Source organism: Polypterus senegalus, chromosome 15, assembly GCF_016835505.1.
Source record: "Polypterus senegalus isolate Bchr_013 chromosome 15, ASM1683550v1, whole genome shotgun sequence".
In the NCBI taxonomy this organism is placed as follows: Eukaryota; Metazoa; Chordata; class Cladistia; order Polypteriformes; family Polypteridae; genus Polypterus; species Polypterus senegalus.
In genome coordinates, this window is record NC_053168.1 from 76,072,248 (window position 1) to 76,088,149 (window position 15,902).

Sequence of the window (15,902 nt, forward strand, 5' to 3'; positions counted from 1 at the left end):
CATGATAAATTCAGACAAATAAGACATTCCTTGGCCGTATGAGACTTTATATGTTAAAAGTAGGATTTTGAAATCTACCCTAAACTTAACAAAAAGTGAATGTAAGGATTTAAGAACTGAACTTGTGTTCGTATTTTCTTGTTCTTGTAATAATTCTTCCATGAGCATTTTGGATCAATCCTTATTAACTAAAGCAGATTTTGTTAACTTGGATCACAAAATGGTCACCATTTTTACCCTAAGTATTTTAAAAGGACTTCACATGATCTTGCTCTATTAAATTAATGTACCTGTCACCCTTACGCTTGCTTTGTCTCACCCAAGAACAAGAAAGTGAGATGTGTGCCATGCTATCTCATTCGTTATGTGCATCTTCTCATGTGTAGGTCTCATCTGGCATCTGAGGTTTGAAGAACAGGTCTCTGCGGTGTCATACTAGAAAAAAGTCCTGAGCTTGAGCTTGTCCCTGGGATTATTACAAAAATTATAACAACTGAAACAACATGGAAAAGAATTTGTCTCCCTTTTAGTTCCCAGGATTTTGTAATCTTTTTTCTTTACCTAGGAAAGAAGTCAAGTCCTTATGCTCATAGCTGTGCCATGGAGCCAGCTTACTGGATAAGGCAACCAGGTAGCTTTTACTCTTGTGTTGGCATATCTGTCCATCTGTTGTAAACAGCTCATATTTTGTACACTGTGTAAATATATATGAAAGCTTTGGATGTCAGTGCTCAGTCCAACACTGCTTATCAATCTTTGTTCACATAGCTTTCTCAGTTTATATGAAGTCGAGATTTGAGGATTATGCTATCATGATTTTCTGTTGGTCTGTGTAAAATCCATTCTTGTATGTATTTCTGCATAGTTTACACTCAACTATCTTTTACTGAAGGTTCTAATTAAAGAACTATTTAAAAAAAAAACATGTAATGTCTGTCCACCAGATTACTTTTATTACGATGTCTATTTGTTTAAACTGTAATTATTCGGTTTCTTCAGTTTTTGTTTATAATGCATAACCAGTAGTCCTGAATCATTCTATTAGGTCAATTCTGAACTTCTGCTAATGCTTTTACTATATGTTTGTATGTCTTTTTAATGCTAATCAGTTACACACAATATCCCATACAAAGTATTACAAGTGTGTTTCAGATCTTAAGAATTACATCCGCTGTGATCAAATGCTTCTGTCAGCGCTCTTTGGTAAATGTTACTGTATCATGTTATCCAGTGGTGTGTTTGATTAAAGCCTTTTCAGTTGGTGGGAATATATGAAAAATATTTCTGAAGGCCATTTCTAGTTCCTTTTCTGTACATTGTGTTTACCCTTTACTCTTCTTAATACATTTAATTACTTATTTTATTCTATAAACATTAATTTTCTGAAAAAAGGTCTTAACCATGACTTTTGAATTTTCTCCTTTTTTAACTGTCTTTACCCATTTCTAAATTATTCTTTCACTGTTTTTGTCATGTTCTCATAATTAGCACAGTTATCAGTGGAGTTATATTTTTAAAGCCACTTTTCCTTCCTTGACCTCTTATTAATCTATAAAGAGTTCTGCTAAAAATTGTATTGGTTCAATTTTGGGATTATCATTTCTATTGTTATTAGCTTTTATGTGTTTGCTCTACTCTAAAACACAGTGAAACATCTTTAAATTTGATCATTTAGTCCAATAGCTGCATTCATAATACTGTTTTAATAACTACAGATTAAGTTCAGACGTGTGTCTACTCTCATCTGGATTAAGAAACAATTGTGCACTATTTATCAAGTGTTCCCAGTTTGTATTGTAGTAAATAAAGTTAGTCTGAACAAGATCAAGACCTGAATATCCTTAATAAGTAAGAAAAAAATTAAAACATATACATTCTTTTTAATGTCTTTTGTAAAAAGCAATCACCTTGAATCTTTGGTACTAACATAAACTACTTAACAAGTTATATGTTATCATGCACCCTTATACCTCATTTAGTACTTGATATTGATGCAGTGTCCAAGACCTGACTTTTCATCTAAGAAATTACTGAAAATCAAGGTGTTTTTTTCCACTGTGCAAGGTAAAAGAAAGTTAATTGTGTGTTTATTTCATGTGACATTGACTACTGCAATACAATATTCACATAATGTTAAAATCATCTTTTCCATACTGCAATTATGCTGAATTGTGCTGTGCCTGTATGAAATTCAAATTCCCCTGTTAAGTCTCAATATTGGATTTTACTTAGGTGTAGGATCAATTTTAAAGTAACCGTTTAAAGCATGAAATGGCATTGGTACCCTTTGCTAAGTAGCTTATTCTTTTCTATAATTGTTATTGCAATATGCAGGCCAGATGAAAATCCAAGGATAAATAAAACTTGTATATGATGTACATACTTTAGTCACAGTGTTTTCAGATTTTAAAATGAACTGCCTGCTAGTGCCAGGTATGTTTTCTTCACTGTCATCATTTAAATCCCGACTCAAGATTCTTCAGTTCAGTTTAGCAGAGGCAGACAACCACTGTAAGTTAGGCTGTTTGTATTGTTTCAGGATCTGTGAGTTATTTTTCTTACATAAATAGCTTGTTCATGACAATATCTCACGCTTTTGTTTGTTTTATTTTCCTGGTAAACTATTGTGGCTGCTGGTGTTACTGCATTATTATAATAATAATAATAATAATAATAAAACATTATATTTATATAACACTATTCCTATGCTCAAGGCATAGCTTCTTTCGTCACAATACCACATTTGTTCATAGAATGAGATTAGTTGGAACTTTTAGGTATTAAACACTACTAAAACAGAATCAGGTCATCTTATTAGACTGCAGTTACAGGCTTTCAACATATGATGTACAATCATGTAAAATACTTATAAGGGAGAGGATGGCCAGCTGCCTAGATGAGCTGAATCCTAGCTATGATGTTTGAAGAGGACAGTGGCTCTTTCAGATGTCTGTTCTACTGAAAGGTGCTATATAATAATAAACTGAATAAAACTGAACTGAGTAAGCATTCTATTTGCAAAATATGCTTTCTTCTATCAATATTGTCCGGTTCATGACAAAATTAATAACATAGGTTAGTAACAGGAGAAGGAACAAAGACAGTAGTATAAACCATTATATATTGTGTATGTCAATAACAATTTCTTGCATTTGTTATGTAATTCTGTCCATTTATCTATTTTTTTTACAGATGGCACAGATGAACCCAACTTTGATCGCAGCTATGTGAAAAAGAAATTAGAACATGGATTATCTCGCATATGGCAGGTCTGAATATATATATATATATATATATGTATATATATACTAGACATTAAGCCCGTTACAATAATGGGCGCTAGAACAATAGTGCATAAACATTAGTAGAAACAGTCTATATTAAATGGCAAGGGATCTTATATGTGGTTGTAATATGTGTCACTGTATTGTGTGCCTTTAATTTTCTCTCTCAGTAATACTGGTTTGTATTTCCGTAAAATGCCTGTAATTTTGTCTGACAGTAATACAGTGGAACCTCGGTTCATGACCATAATTCGTTCCAAAACTCTACTTGTAACCCGATTTGGTCGTGAACCGAAGTAATTTCCCCCCATAGGACTGTATGTAAATACAATTAATCCATTCCAGACTGTATGAACTGTATGTAAATATATATTTTTTTAAGTTTTTAAGCACAAATATAGTTAATTATACCATTGAATGCACAATGTAATAGTAAACTAAATGTAAAAACACTGAATAACACTAAGAAAACCTTGAACAACAGAGAAAACTAACACTGCAAGAGTTCGTGCTACAGCCTTACGACTTAATAAACAACCAAGAAAAGTAACACTGCAACAATGCACGCGCGCGTCTGTGTGTCTCTCTCGTGGGCCTGCGTGTGTGTGTGTCTGTCTGTCTCTCGCGTGTGTCTCTCTTAAGCGCGCGCCTCTGTGTGTGTGTGTCTGTCTCTCTCGCGCCTCTCTGTGTGTGTGTGTGTGACTGTGTCTTACATGTGCCTCTGTGTGTGTGTCTGGCACGCGCATGTGTGTGTGTCCGGCACGCGCATGTGTGTGTGTCCGACTGTCTGTCTGTCTAGCATGCGCCTGTGTGTCTGTCTCACGCGCGCCTGTGTGTGTGTGTCTTGTCTCACGCGCGCCTGTGTGTGTGTGTGTCTCTCTTGCGCCTGTGTGTGTGTGTGTGTGTGTCTGTCTCGCGCGCGCCTCTGTGTGTGTATCTGTCTCGCTTACGCACCTGTGTGTGTGTGCCTGTCTCGCTTACGCGCCTGTGTGTGTGTGTGTGTCTGTCTCGCGCGCGCCTGTTTGTGTGTGTGTGTCTGTCCTTCGCATCCCTTCATCAGCATCTTTGTTTTGCAAATGTGTCAATCAGCACAAGTGGCCTGCTATCCCATACACAACCGATGCAGCTGAAGTTCTCCCAGCTCAAGTCTATTTATATGGTTGTGACGGGTATGGAATTGTATAGGGTAAATAACATATTGTTATTTGGAATGTATATATTTCATGTGTATTCCATGTCTACAACGATCTGGTTAAATGTAGGATGGCAAGAAATGCTAAACACATAGCTAAAACATAAACTTTTTACATGTTATAATAATAATAACAAAATGCTGACGTGAAGTGTATAATGCGTGAAGACTGATGTCCAAATATCAAATAAACACTTTCACAAAAGGTATAACAAAACAAGCGTGCTTTTATTCAAGAATATAACCAAAGAAAAAGAAATCATTCAATTTACATGTTGCTGTCAATGAGTAATAGCCCAAGCCCAAATATCAATCGACAGAAAGTCAGTGTGTCTGCTTGGCTGGTTTAGAGGTAAGAACTGCTGCCTTGTAAGTTGATGGTGTTTATCTCCATTCTTTTCACAAGAGCAGTGATGGTCACATTTGGTGCTGTGGTTGATGCCTGCTCAGAACTATTTGTTGTACTGGCAACCAAAGATATGATGCCCCGTGACCACTATCAGACTATCATGCGGCATTTACGCTTTGACAATAAAGACACCAGTGCAGAACGTGTGAAAAACAACAGATTTCCTGCAGTTTCGGATATCTAGCAATGTTCATTTGAGAACTCTGTTTTGAGTTACAACCCAGGGCAACATATTACTGTTAATGAGCAAATATTTTCAATCAAGGTCCATTGTGTTTTCTTGCATTACATCTCAACCAACAAATTTGGCATAAAAATTTGGATTGCGGCAGATTTGAGACAAAGTACATGTGCAGTGCCACTCCTTATTAAGGAAAATATCCCAGTCATCCCACGGGAGATGAGACTGTGGTCATAAAGCTTATCGAGCCGTTTCTGGACAAATGCAGAACCATAACAACAGACAACTTCTTCACGTATCTTTCACTGGCTGATAGACTGCTGCACCGCAACACAAATCTGCTTGGAACCATAAACAAAGTGGGGCGGGAACTTCCATGTGCAGCTAAAGTCACTTTAGTACACGAGCAATTCTCCACGCTAGTGTTTAGATGTGCCCTGCTTACGGTGTATGCACCCAAAAACAAGAAGCTTGTCTTTGTTTTCAGTACCATGCACCATAACTTGGAGATTGGTCAAGATCTAAAAAAAAAAAAACATGTTCAAATGACATAGAGTTTTCAAATAGTGACGTTTTCATGCATGGATGCGTGTATGTATGGGGGAGAGAGGCAGAGACATATTTGATGTCATTCAGGTGGTTACTGGAATATAAAAGAAACACTTTCGTAAAGGTATAACAAAACAAGTGTGCTTTTATTTAAGAATAAAACTGAATTTCAAAAAATTCAAGTGATAACAAGATACCAAGAAGACATGATTCATCAGCATTTGTGTGCCTGCTTATATTCCTTTAGCCAAATCTTTTACAGTTAGCAAAAATTTAGACTGGGTGTTAAAGAACTGAAATCAAATGTATGTTTTTATTATAGTAATAGTAGTAACAGCAGCTCTCTACTCAAAACGAGAAAAGCCTGGGCTCGAACCCACAACCTTTTGCTTATGAGGCAGCAGTTGTTACCTCTGCACCAGCCAAGCAGACATGTTAACTTTCTGTTGATTAGTATTTGGGCTTGGGTTTTTACTCATTTACAGCAACATGTAAATTGAATGAGTTCTTTTTCTTTGGTTATATTGTTGAATAAAACCACACTTGTTTTGTTATACCTTTTGTGAAAGTGTTTATTTGATATTTGTACTTCAGTCTTCACGCATTATACATTTCACGTCAGCATTTTGTTATTATTACTATAACATGAAAAAGTTTATGTTTTAGTTACGTTTTCAGCATTTCTTCCCTAGCATTTCCTGACATCCTACATTTACCCAGATCGTTGTAGATGATGTATGTATTTCAAATAACGATATTATTTATCCTATACCATTCCAGACACCTCACACCCACATAAACAGACTTGAGCTGGAAGAACTTCAGCTCCATCGGTAGGGGATGGAATAGCAGGCTGCTTGTGCTGATTGACACATTTGCAGAACAAAGACACTGATGAAGAGGTGTGAAAGAATTTAAGGTGGCCCTGCATTACAACTTTTTCATAGGCTTCAGGGATTCTAGTGTTAACTATTGTTTTACATGTGTATATTTTTTTCATTGATGTGGCATAATAAAAATCTAATTTTGAGATGTTTCCATAGTTAATACTTTTTAGCATCTTGAAAACAGAAAGGTTGAAAAGATTTGTTTAAAAAAATTGTATGTTTATATTACCATTATGAACAGGCAAATATATGTCGATGTGAATGAAGATTTTCTTTAACAGAAATATGGATTATACCAAACTCCTAGTCTGCATGTATTCATATATCAATTGTTTAATTTCAGGATGTTCAACTAAAGGTGAAGGCTTATTTACTTGGCACAGACATGTCAAACTTTAAGTATGATGACTTCATTTTTGTGCTGGATATTATAAACAGGTATCAGCTTTTATTCCTGTTAACTCATTAGTTCTCAGCTTTACAGAAGCAATTCTATTAATGCCTCCAACAATAGTATAATTTTTATACCACCAAAGAAGTAATAAGGACTATTATTTTCACTCATCAATTAAAACCACTGAAATACTAAATATTAAGTATTATTAAATTAAATAGAAACAATTAATCATTTTCTGATAACCACTTTAAAGTTTAAAGCAAGACATCTCTATTTTTGTAAAAAAAAAAAAAAAATCTCTTTTTAAAATAACATAAAACAGCTAAGTATTGTAATAAAAATGAGACTTGGTTAAACAATTACCTGTTCATTTTTGTCTTGTGTCTCTGTCAGACTTATGCAAGTTGGTGAAGAGTTTTGTGGTAGTAAATCAGAAGTATTGCAGGAGTCAATCAAACGCCAGAGTGTAAACTATTTTAAAAACTACCACAGGTGAGATATTGTTGTCTTAAATTCTGCATCTTATTTTGATGACTAGTGTAATATATTTTTATAGTTATTTTTATCTTAATCATTGTTTTTGCAGCTTCCCACCATTAAAGTCTTTTTTTTATATTAGGTTTACCTCCATCGGTTTTCTGAACCTGCTTTTCCTGTGTCAGGGTCACAGTGTGTCGCAGCTTATGTTAGCAACTGTAGGCACTTGACAGGTGTTAGATGAGGTGCAGGTTCAGTGCAGCACATACTGTGTACACTTACTGACAAAGTTTAGAGGTGTCAGTTAACATAACATTTGGAGAAAACCAAACTACTGTGAATAATTCTCTATGAACATGAGAGGAACATGAAAACTTCTCACAGATTTGAGTAGGCCATGAATCAACCCCTGTTCCTTCTAGCAGTGAGGCAACAGCACTACCATTCTCTGACTGTTTTCACCAACTAAAATAATCAATGAAAGACTTAATAGTCTCATTAAACAACTCTTATTTTTATGTTGATATACAGTTCAAAGGTTGTCCTTGAAGTTCTTGTTCTGTGCCCCAGAGCTACTATTTCTATATGCCTTCAGCCATCACTGGAAATGTTTTAAAAGAGATTGTTGACAGAACCAAGATGTTTGGCTTAATATTTTGGTCTTTCAAAAAAGATTATGAAGTGACATTACACAAAACAATAACTGTAAATCTAAGATGCAATAAAACTGGAAGCATTTTTACGCGATTCCTTTTAAGTAGCATAAAGTAATGAACAATGAGTGCATTCAGTTGATGTGGATTATTGAGTTGCAATTGGAGTGACTGTTGAAGAAAAATTAAAGTAAAAACTACACAAAATTAGTGCGGAGTACATCGTAATGGACATACATACATATGAAACAAAAAAGGTGGTAAAAATCAACAGATTTCTTTTCATAATATATTCTTGGCTGCTGAATCTGTTTAGTTGTCAAATTAAATAAGCATATTTTAAAATGAATTACAAAAAGGGTATACATGTGCAATAGATAATTCTCTCTTAAACATGGAATCAAGATTATGTCTTGTGAATGAATACCTTATATTAGGCAGTACAGTCCCTTTTACGGTAATCCTGGAGTACTTCTGGAACCAAAGCTGCTGTCCACTGGAAGCACTTCCGGATCACATGGAAGTCCAACATAAAAGGGAGTACATCTCCCTGCAGTGCGCTCTCTTGTATCACCCGTGGACCCCAGCAGGGCTGTGCTACCGGACTGCAATTCTCAGCATTCCCTGCTGGTTCCCAAATGGGAGCCAATATCGAGGGCTGCTGCCATCTAATTACTGGAGAAATAAACATCCAGAAATGCTCCTTCCTTGACCTCTTCTTCTATCCCAGCCTGGGATGCTGCTATACATATTTCCAGTTGGGATTTCTATCCATTTATTTGGGGCTTCCCGCCTGGGTAAGGAACCATCTTCTCTGTTGGTTGGGCTATCTGTCCATTCGTTTGGAGAGCTTTGTCTGAGTATGACATCCTTCCCTCTCTCAGCCAGGATGTCTTTCTTTACACTTGGGGCGTCCCGTCTGGGCAATGTATCTTCCCAGCTCCTTGCCAGGATTCTCATCCATCCTGTATACCACCTACATCAGTTAAACCCTGAGTAATAACCTTGATGCCTAATACATTCTGAGTTCTCTACTTTGAAGAGGAACGTGCTGACTCTTATTGGTACATTTCTGTCAATCAGTTATAATAAAGGATCGTCCTATTAACCGTTTGAAATTGTTTAGCGCATTAGAAAACAAAGGTAATGTCTTTTGTACTAGAGAAGAATTTTTGAAAAATACCCCATTACAATACACAATACTGAATTGTGCAGTGTTAGTATAAATACCAAACATTTAAAAAAATCTGTTATGCTTTAGTATACTTTTTAGATTTAAAATTTGGTAAATCTAAATGAGGCAATGTATCAAAATAATCATCACCCTAAAGTAAAAGCATTTTGTAGCCTCAAAAATTAAGCCTTGTTCTAATAAAGTACATTCAGCCTGAGATGTTCTTATAGAATAATCTAGTGTAACAAAAGGACACAAAGAGATTAAGTATCTTTGGGGCTCCTAGAAGGCTAACCCCGTATATTTAAAAAAAAAAAAAAAGAAAGAAAGAAAGAAAAACAAATCATGGGTGGAGCGCTTTAAAAAGAAAAACGTTTTAATGACATAAGTCTCCAAAGCAGACTAGCCATGATGGCATTGCTTCCAGTAAAAAAAAGGAAGAGGTGGATCCAAGTGGGCAGAAACTGGAAGTGACATCAGAGGCGTCATGGTTGTCAATCTTCCAGTCTGCAGAGAGAGGAAAAAAGAGGCATTAGTCAACAGTGCCTCCTTGCTTTCCAGGAAAAGATTACAATTATTTGAGCAATTTAACTGTTCCATAGGTGCACACATGTGACACTAGCTTTCACTTGACAATTAGCAGTTGAAATTCTCTTCCCATTTTTCGCATTGTGTCTCAGCTATTATAGCTGATACTCATCCATGGCTTTTCATACATTGAAGTCTATTTATTTTAAGACATTCTTATCTAAAGCAACACACTCTACTCCAATTATAAAGAAAAGGCAAATAAGTCAAATAGTGCAACTGAGCAGCCACCATCCTTTCATAGGTTTGTATTACACAACATACTGCATCTCAAATATCAGATTTCAATGGTGGTTTTATCTAACAAGCAGGTGCAATTTTGTGCTAATCATAAAAAAAATCTATAAAATAATAAATCAAAACATTCTGATTTTCTAGAAAACCTAGATATTTATTTGAATACTTTATTTATTTATTTTTTTTTTTGCTCCAGTGTCATTTTTTCTTTTAAAGGTTAAGGCCAACAATGGTTCCATTGTCTGTCTCCATAAAGGTGGTTTAACATGAAACCTGTTAAGATATAATTTATTAACAACTTTAAATACACTCAAATGCCACTTTATTAGGTACACCTGTTCAACTGCTTGTTAACACAAATATCTAATTAGCCAATCACATGGCAGCAACTCAATGCGTTTAGGCAAGTAGACATTGTCAAGACGGCCTGCTGGAGTTCAAAATGAGCATCAGAATGGGGAAGAAAGGTGATTTAAGTGACTCTGAACATGGCATGTTTGTTAGTGCCAGACGGGCTGGTCTGAGTATTTCAGAAACTGATGATCTATTGGAATTTTCATTCACAATCACAATCATCTCTAGGGTCTACAGAGAATTGTCCATTAAAGGGAAAATATCTCAGGAGTGGCAGTTCTTTAGTTGAAAATGCCTTGTTGATGCCAGAGGTCAGAGGAGAATGGCCAGACTTGTTTCAGCTGATAGAATAGCAAGAGTAACTTAAGTAACCATTCGTTAAAATCGAGGTATGCAGAAGAGCACCTCTGAATGTCTGAATTTGAATCGTGAAGCAAATGGGCTACAGCAGCAGGAGACCACACCAGGTGCCACTCCTGTCAACTAAGAACAGGCAACTGTGGCTACAATTTACACAGGCTTACCAAACTTGAACAACAGAAGATTGGAAAAAAAGTTCCCTGGTCTGATAGATCCATCCTGCCTTGTATCAATAGTTTAGGCTGGTGTTGGTGGTGTAATGGTGTGGGGGATATTTTCTTGGCACCCTTTGGACCCCTTAGTACCAATTGAGCATCATTTAAATGCCATTGCCTATCTGAGTATTGTTGCTGACCATGTCCCTCCCTTTATGACTGCAGTGCAACCATTTTCTGATGGCAACTTCCACCAAGCTCAAATCATCTCAAACTGGTTTCTTGAACGCGACAGTGTGTTCACTGTATTCAAATGGCCTCGACAGTGACCCGATCTCAATCCAATAGAGTAGTTTGGGATGTGGAGGAACGGGATATTCACATCATGGATGTGCAGGCAACAAATGCTGTAATATCAATTAAGGCCAAAATCCCTGAGGAATGATTCCAGCACCTTTCTGAATCTATGCCTTGAAGAATTATGGCAGCTCTGAAGACTCAAGGGTCCAACCCAATGTACCTAGTAAAGTGGTCGGTGAAAGTATATGTGCATATTTTGATGTCCATATTGCCCAGTGTTTTTGTACTTAGTATATATTGACTTTTGTCTAGAAAATCCATCCATCCATTTTCCAACCCACTATATCCTAACTACAGGGTCCAAGCCCAGCCAACACAGGGTGCAAGGCAGGAAACAAACCTCGGCCAGGGCGCCAGCCCACCGCAAGGACCACCCACACACCCACACATCAAGCACGCACTAGGGACAATTTAGAATCGCCAGTGCACCTAACCTGCATGTTTTTGGACTGTGAGAGGAAACCAGAGTACCCGGAGGAAACCCACGCAGACACGGGAAGAACATGCAAACTCCATGCTGGGAGGACCCGGGAAGCGAACCCGGATCTCCTAAGTGCGAGGCTGTAGTGCTACCCACTGCGCCACCGTGCTGCCCTGTCTAGAAAATGATCTCTAAAAATAATCCGTACTGTTCAAGACAAGAGACTGTAGAAGTATGACATTTTCATTATTTTAATTTTAGGTTGTTCTGTACTGACTAATCAAAAATATATTAATTTGTCTGCCTTTGCGCACTGCAAAATTAAAAGGTGTCCAATACTGATATTAGTATAAGTGCTGGAGATGTAAATGCAAAGAGGTTGCTATGTCTGATGTGGTGAGAATTTCTGTAAATATATGTCCCTCTAGCACTCAAGATATAATTACTTATCTGCAGTGAAGAATTCATGCTGTGCTGTTTGTGCTTAAATCTATTTGAAAAATATCCTTATTTTTTTGTTTACATAGAAAACTCTTTTGAATTACTTTAATTTAGCATATTATCAAATATGTAGAAGTATCACTTTTTTGATACATGTAAAATAAACACAGCTTTTCAAGTACTGTTCATTTTCAAATATGTATGTTGTTATTGTCAGCTGAAAGGGGAATTATCTCCATCCTGAAAAAGTTCTTTTCAGCAAGTGACGCAACACATTTGATTTTTTGCCAGTGCTATTTTAGTTTGTTGTACATAGTAGATAGGGAACCTTTGTTTACCGACCTAACAAGGAACAAACAAGCGTAAAATAATCATGTCAAACACAACAGTGAATATATGAAGTCAGAAAAGGGATGGATGTTTTTATGCCAAAGCACATTTGCAGAATGGCCAAGAGCAGGGGTTCTCAATTACAGTCCTGGAGGTCTGCAGTGGCTGCAGGATTTCACTTTAACCATTTTCTTAATTAGAACCCATTTATTTACTACTAAAGCAATATGTCTTTTGGGCCTAGTTTTATTTGACTAGCTTGTTGTGATTCAGAATCCTACTTTAGTTTTAAACCGCTGCATTTAGGTTTTAATTGTCTCCTGTTTTCTTAACCACCCATCAGTTAATAATGAGGTACAAATGACAAAGGAACCACCAGCTCTCCATCTAAAGTGCTTTTCATTTAACCTGTGTATATGCAGTGCTTACTTCGACAGCACATATACTAAAAACAGTAATGGCACACTGCACAATAACATGCAGTGAATACACTTGATTTGAGCATTCATAGTTTTCATACTCTTTCTCTGTACGTTTAGCCTTTGTTTGCTCAGAGGTTGATGCGCTTGCTGCTTCTTGAGCAGCTCTTCTTTTCTCTACCCTAGCGGCCCGCTTCTTCTCTTCTTTTGTCAGCATCTTTTCTCGTTAAAATGGATTAAGTCAGTGTTTGTGTTGCAGTTACTTAATACGTTTTCTTTAATTTTTCACTTAAGCTGGCACTCTTAAGTGTTCAGTCTGCCTCAGGAATGATTTAGGATATGAAGAGGTAGGGGAAGTGATGGCCAAGGTGGTAGGGATGAGAACGGCACCCGTACACATGCTGGTTGCTGCCGAGAGTTGATTCTATAATAAAATAAAATAAAAAGAGGAATAACTTTGGAGGTTAATCATCACCCCGAAAGTGGATAGCAGATGTCACATAGAATATGCAGTGGGTACGGAAAGTATTCAGGCCCCCTTCAATTTTTCACACTTTGTTATATTGCAGCCATTTCCAAAAATCAATTAAATTAATTTTTTTCCTCATTAATGTACACACAGCACCCCATATTGACAGACAAAAAAAATAATTTTTGAAATTGTTGCAGATTTACTAAAAAAGAAAAACTGAAATATCACATGGTCCTAAGTATTCAGACCCTTTGCTCTGACACTCATATATTTAACTCAGGTGCTTTCCATTTCTTCTGATCATCCTTGAGATCACCTTCATTTGACTCCAGCTGTGTTTGATTATACTGATTAAACTTGATTAGGAAAGCCACACACCTGTCTATATAAGACCTTACAGCTCACAATGCATGTCAGAGCAAATGAGAATCATGAGGTCAAATGAACTGCCTGAAGAGCTCAGAGACAGAATTATGGCAAGGCACAGATCTGGCCAAGGTTACAAAAAACTTTCTGCTGCACTTAAGGTTCCCAAGAGCACAGTGGCCTCCATAATCCTTAAATGGAAAATGTTTGGGACGACCAGAACCCTTCCTAGAGCTCGCCGTCCAGCCAAGCTGAGCTACCGGGGGAGAAGAGCCTTGGTGAGAGAGGTAAAGAAGAACCCAAAGATCACTTTGGGTGAGCTCCAGAGATGCAGTCAGGAGATGGGAGAAAGTTGTAGAAAGTCAACCATCACTGCAGCCCTCCACCAGTCAGGGCTTTATGGCAGAGTGGCCTGTCAGAAGCCTCTCCTCAGTGCAAGACACATGACAGCCCACATGGAGTTTGCTAAAAAACACCTGAAGGACTCTGAGATGGTGAGAAATAAGATTCTCTGGTCTGATGAGACCAAGATAGAACTTTTTGGCCTTAATTCTAAGCGGTATGTGTGGAGACAACCAGGCACTGCTCATTATTTGTCCAATACAGTCCCCACAGTGAAGCGTGGCGGTGGCAGCATCATGCTGTGGGTGTATTTTTCAGCTACAGGGACAGGACGACTGGTTGCAATCGAGGGAAAGATTAATGCAGCCAAGTACAGGGATATCCTGGACAAAAACCTTCTCCAGAGTGCTAAGGACCTCAGACTGGGCCGAACGTTTACCTTCCAACAAGACAATGACCCTACGCACACAGCTAAAATAACGAAGGAGTGGCTTCACAACAACTCTGTGACTGTTCTTGAATGGCCCAGCCAGATTCCTGACTTAAACCCAATTGAGCATCTCTGGAGAGACCTAAAAATGGCTGTCCACCAACGTTTACCATCCAACCTGACAGAACTGGAGAGGATCTACAAGGAGGAATGGCAGAGGATCCCCAAATCCAGGTGTGAAAAACTTGTTGCATCTTTCCCAAGAAGACTCATGGCTGTATTAGCTCAAAAGGGTGCTTCTACTAAATACTGAGCAAAGGGTCTGAATACTTAGGACCATGTGATATTTCAGTTTTTCTTTTTTTAATAAATCTGCAACCATTTCAAATATTCTTTTTTTTGTCTGTCAATATGGGGTGCTGTGTGTACATTAATGAGGAAAAAATAAATTTAAATGATTTTAGGAAATGGCTGCACTATAACAAAGAGTGAAAAATTGAAGGGGGTCTGAATACTTTCCTTACCCACTGTATATACCAAATTTCAGGTCAATAGGTCAAACGGTTTGTGAGCTACAGGTGATTTAAACTCTTGGACAGACAAACGAGCAGCCACGATAGCGTATTATATATAAAGATTGTAACCTGTGCATATGCATCATGAGGTATTTGTGCTAATAAAATGATTGGAAACAAATGGGAGAGAAGGGAAGGACCCTGAAACATATGGATAAAGTTTTCAGAAAGCAAAATATATAATTTTTTTCGTTTTGGAAGAATAAAAGCACTGACAAACCATATAATTAAATACCAAGTTTCATTACCTGTTAGGCCTGGCTTCTAATTACAAAACCGGTTAGAAAACCTGCAGCCACAGTGACCCTCCAGGACTGTAACTGAGTGCTCTGGTTAAGGGGTTAAATTTAATTAATATCCCAAAATAAAAGAGGCATAAGCTGTATGGAGGGGTGGCATATGCAGTTTCACATTTCTTAAACACCAATACAGTATCTTCCTTCCTTCTGTCATGTTTTACTTTTCTCATCAACCCTTTTATGTAGTGGCAGCAAGCCTGTGACAGAGAGGCATGTCACACTTGTATTTGAAGTTACTTCTGAGAACCATCCCAGATATTAGGGATCACCTACATTTATTTATTTATTTTTAAACTTTGTTTCCTGAGCTATTGTTATGCTAATCCATCTTCATTTTTGCTTTCAATTAAAATGCGCTTCAGCACAATGCTAAGTTTTTTATAAGGGGAGTCAACCATGTAGCGATAGACATTTCTGGGCTCATATCTATTGTTTCCAGTATTTTATTAGGGAAATTATTTTTTTGCAATTATATTTTCTTATGTAAATGTTTTTGTTCTATTATTGTGTACTGTAACTACTCCTCATACTTACATGACATGGGTATCAA

The 15,902-nt window shown here is 37.1% G+C and overlaps 1 protein-coding gene across 4 annotated transcripts in view; it reads left to right on the forward strand.

Moving 5' to 3' along the window:
- vps50 (VPS50 EARP/GARPII complex subunit) overlaps positions 1 to 15,902 on the forward strand; it is a 391,193-nt gene that overhangs the window by 209,569 nt on the left and 165,722 nt on the right. For all 4 annotated transcript variants that reach the window (XM_039737505.1, XM_039737508.1, XM_039737506.1 and 1 more), the window contains exons 14-16: positions 3,193 to 3,269; positions 6,846 to 6,940; positions 7,293 to 7,391. In XM_039737505.1, the coding sequence (XP_039593439.1) occupies positions 3,193 to 3,269; positions 6,846 to 6,940; positions 7,293 to 7,391 (271 nt within the window). The remainder of the gene's footprint in view (positions 1 to 3,192; positions 3,270 to 6,845; positions 6,941 to 7,292; positions 7,392 to 15,902) is intronic.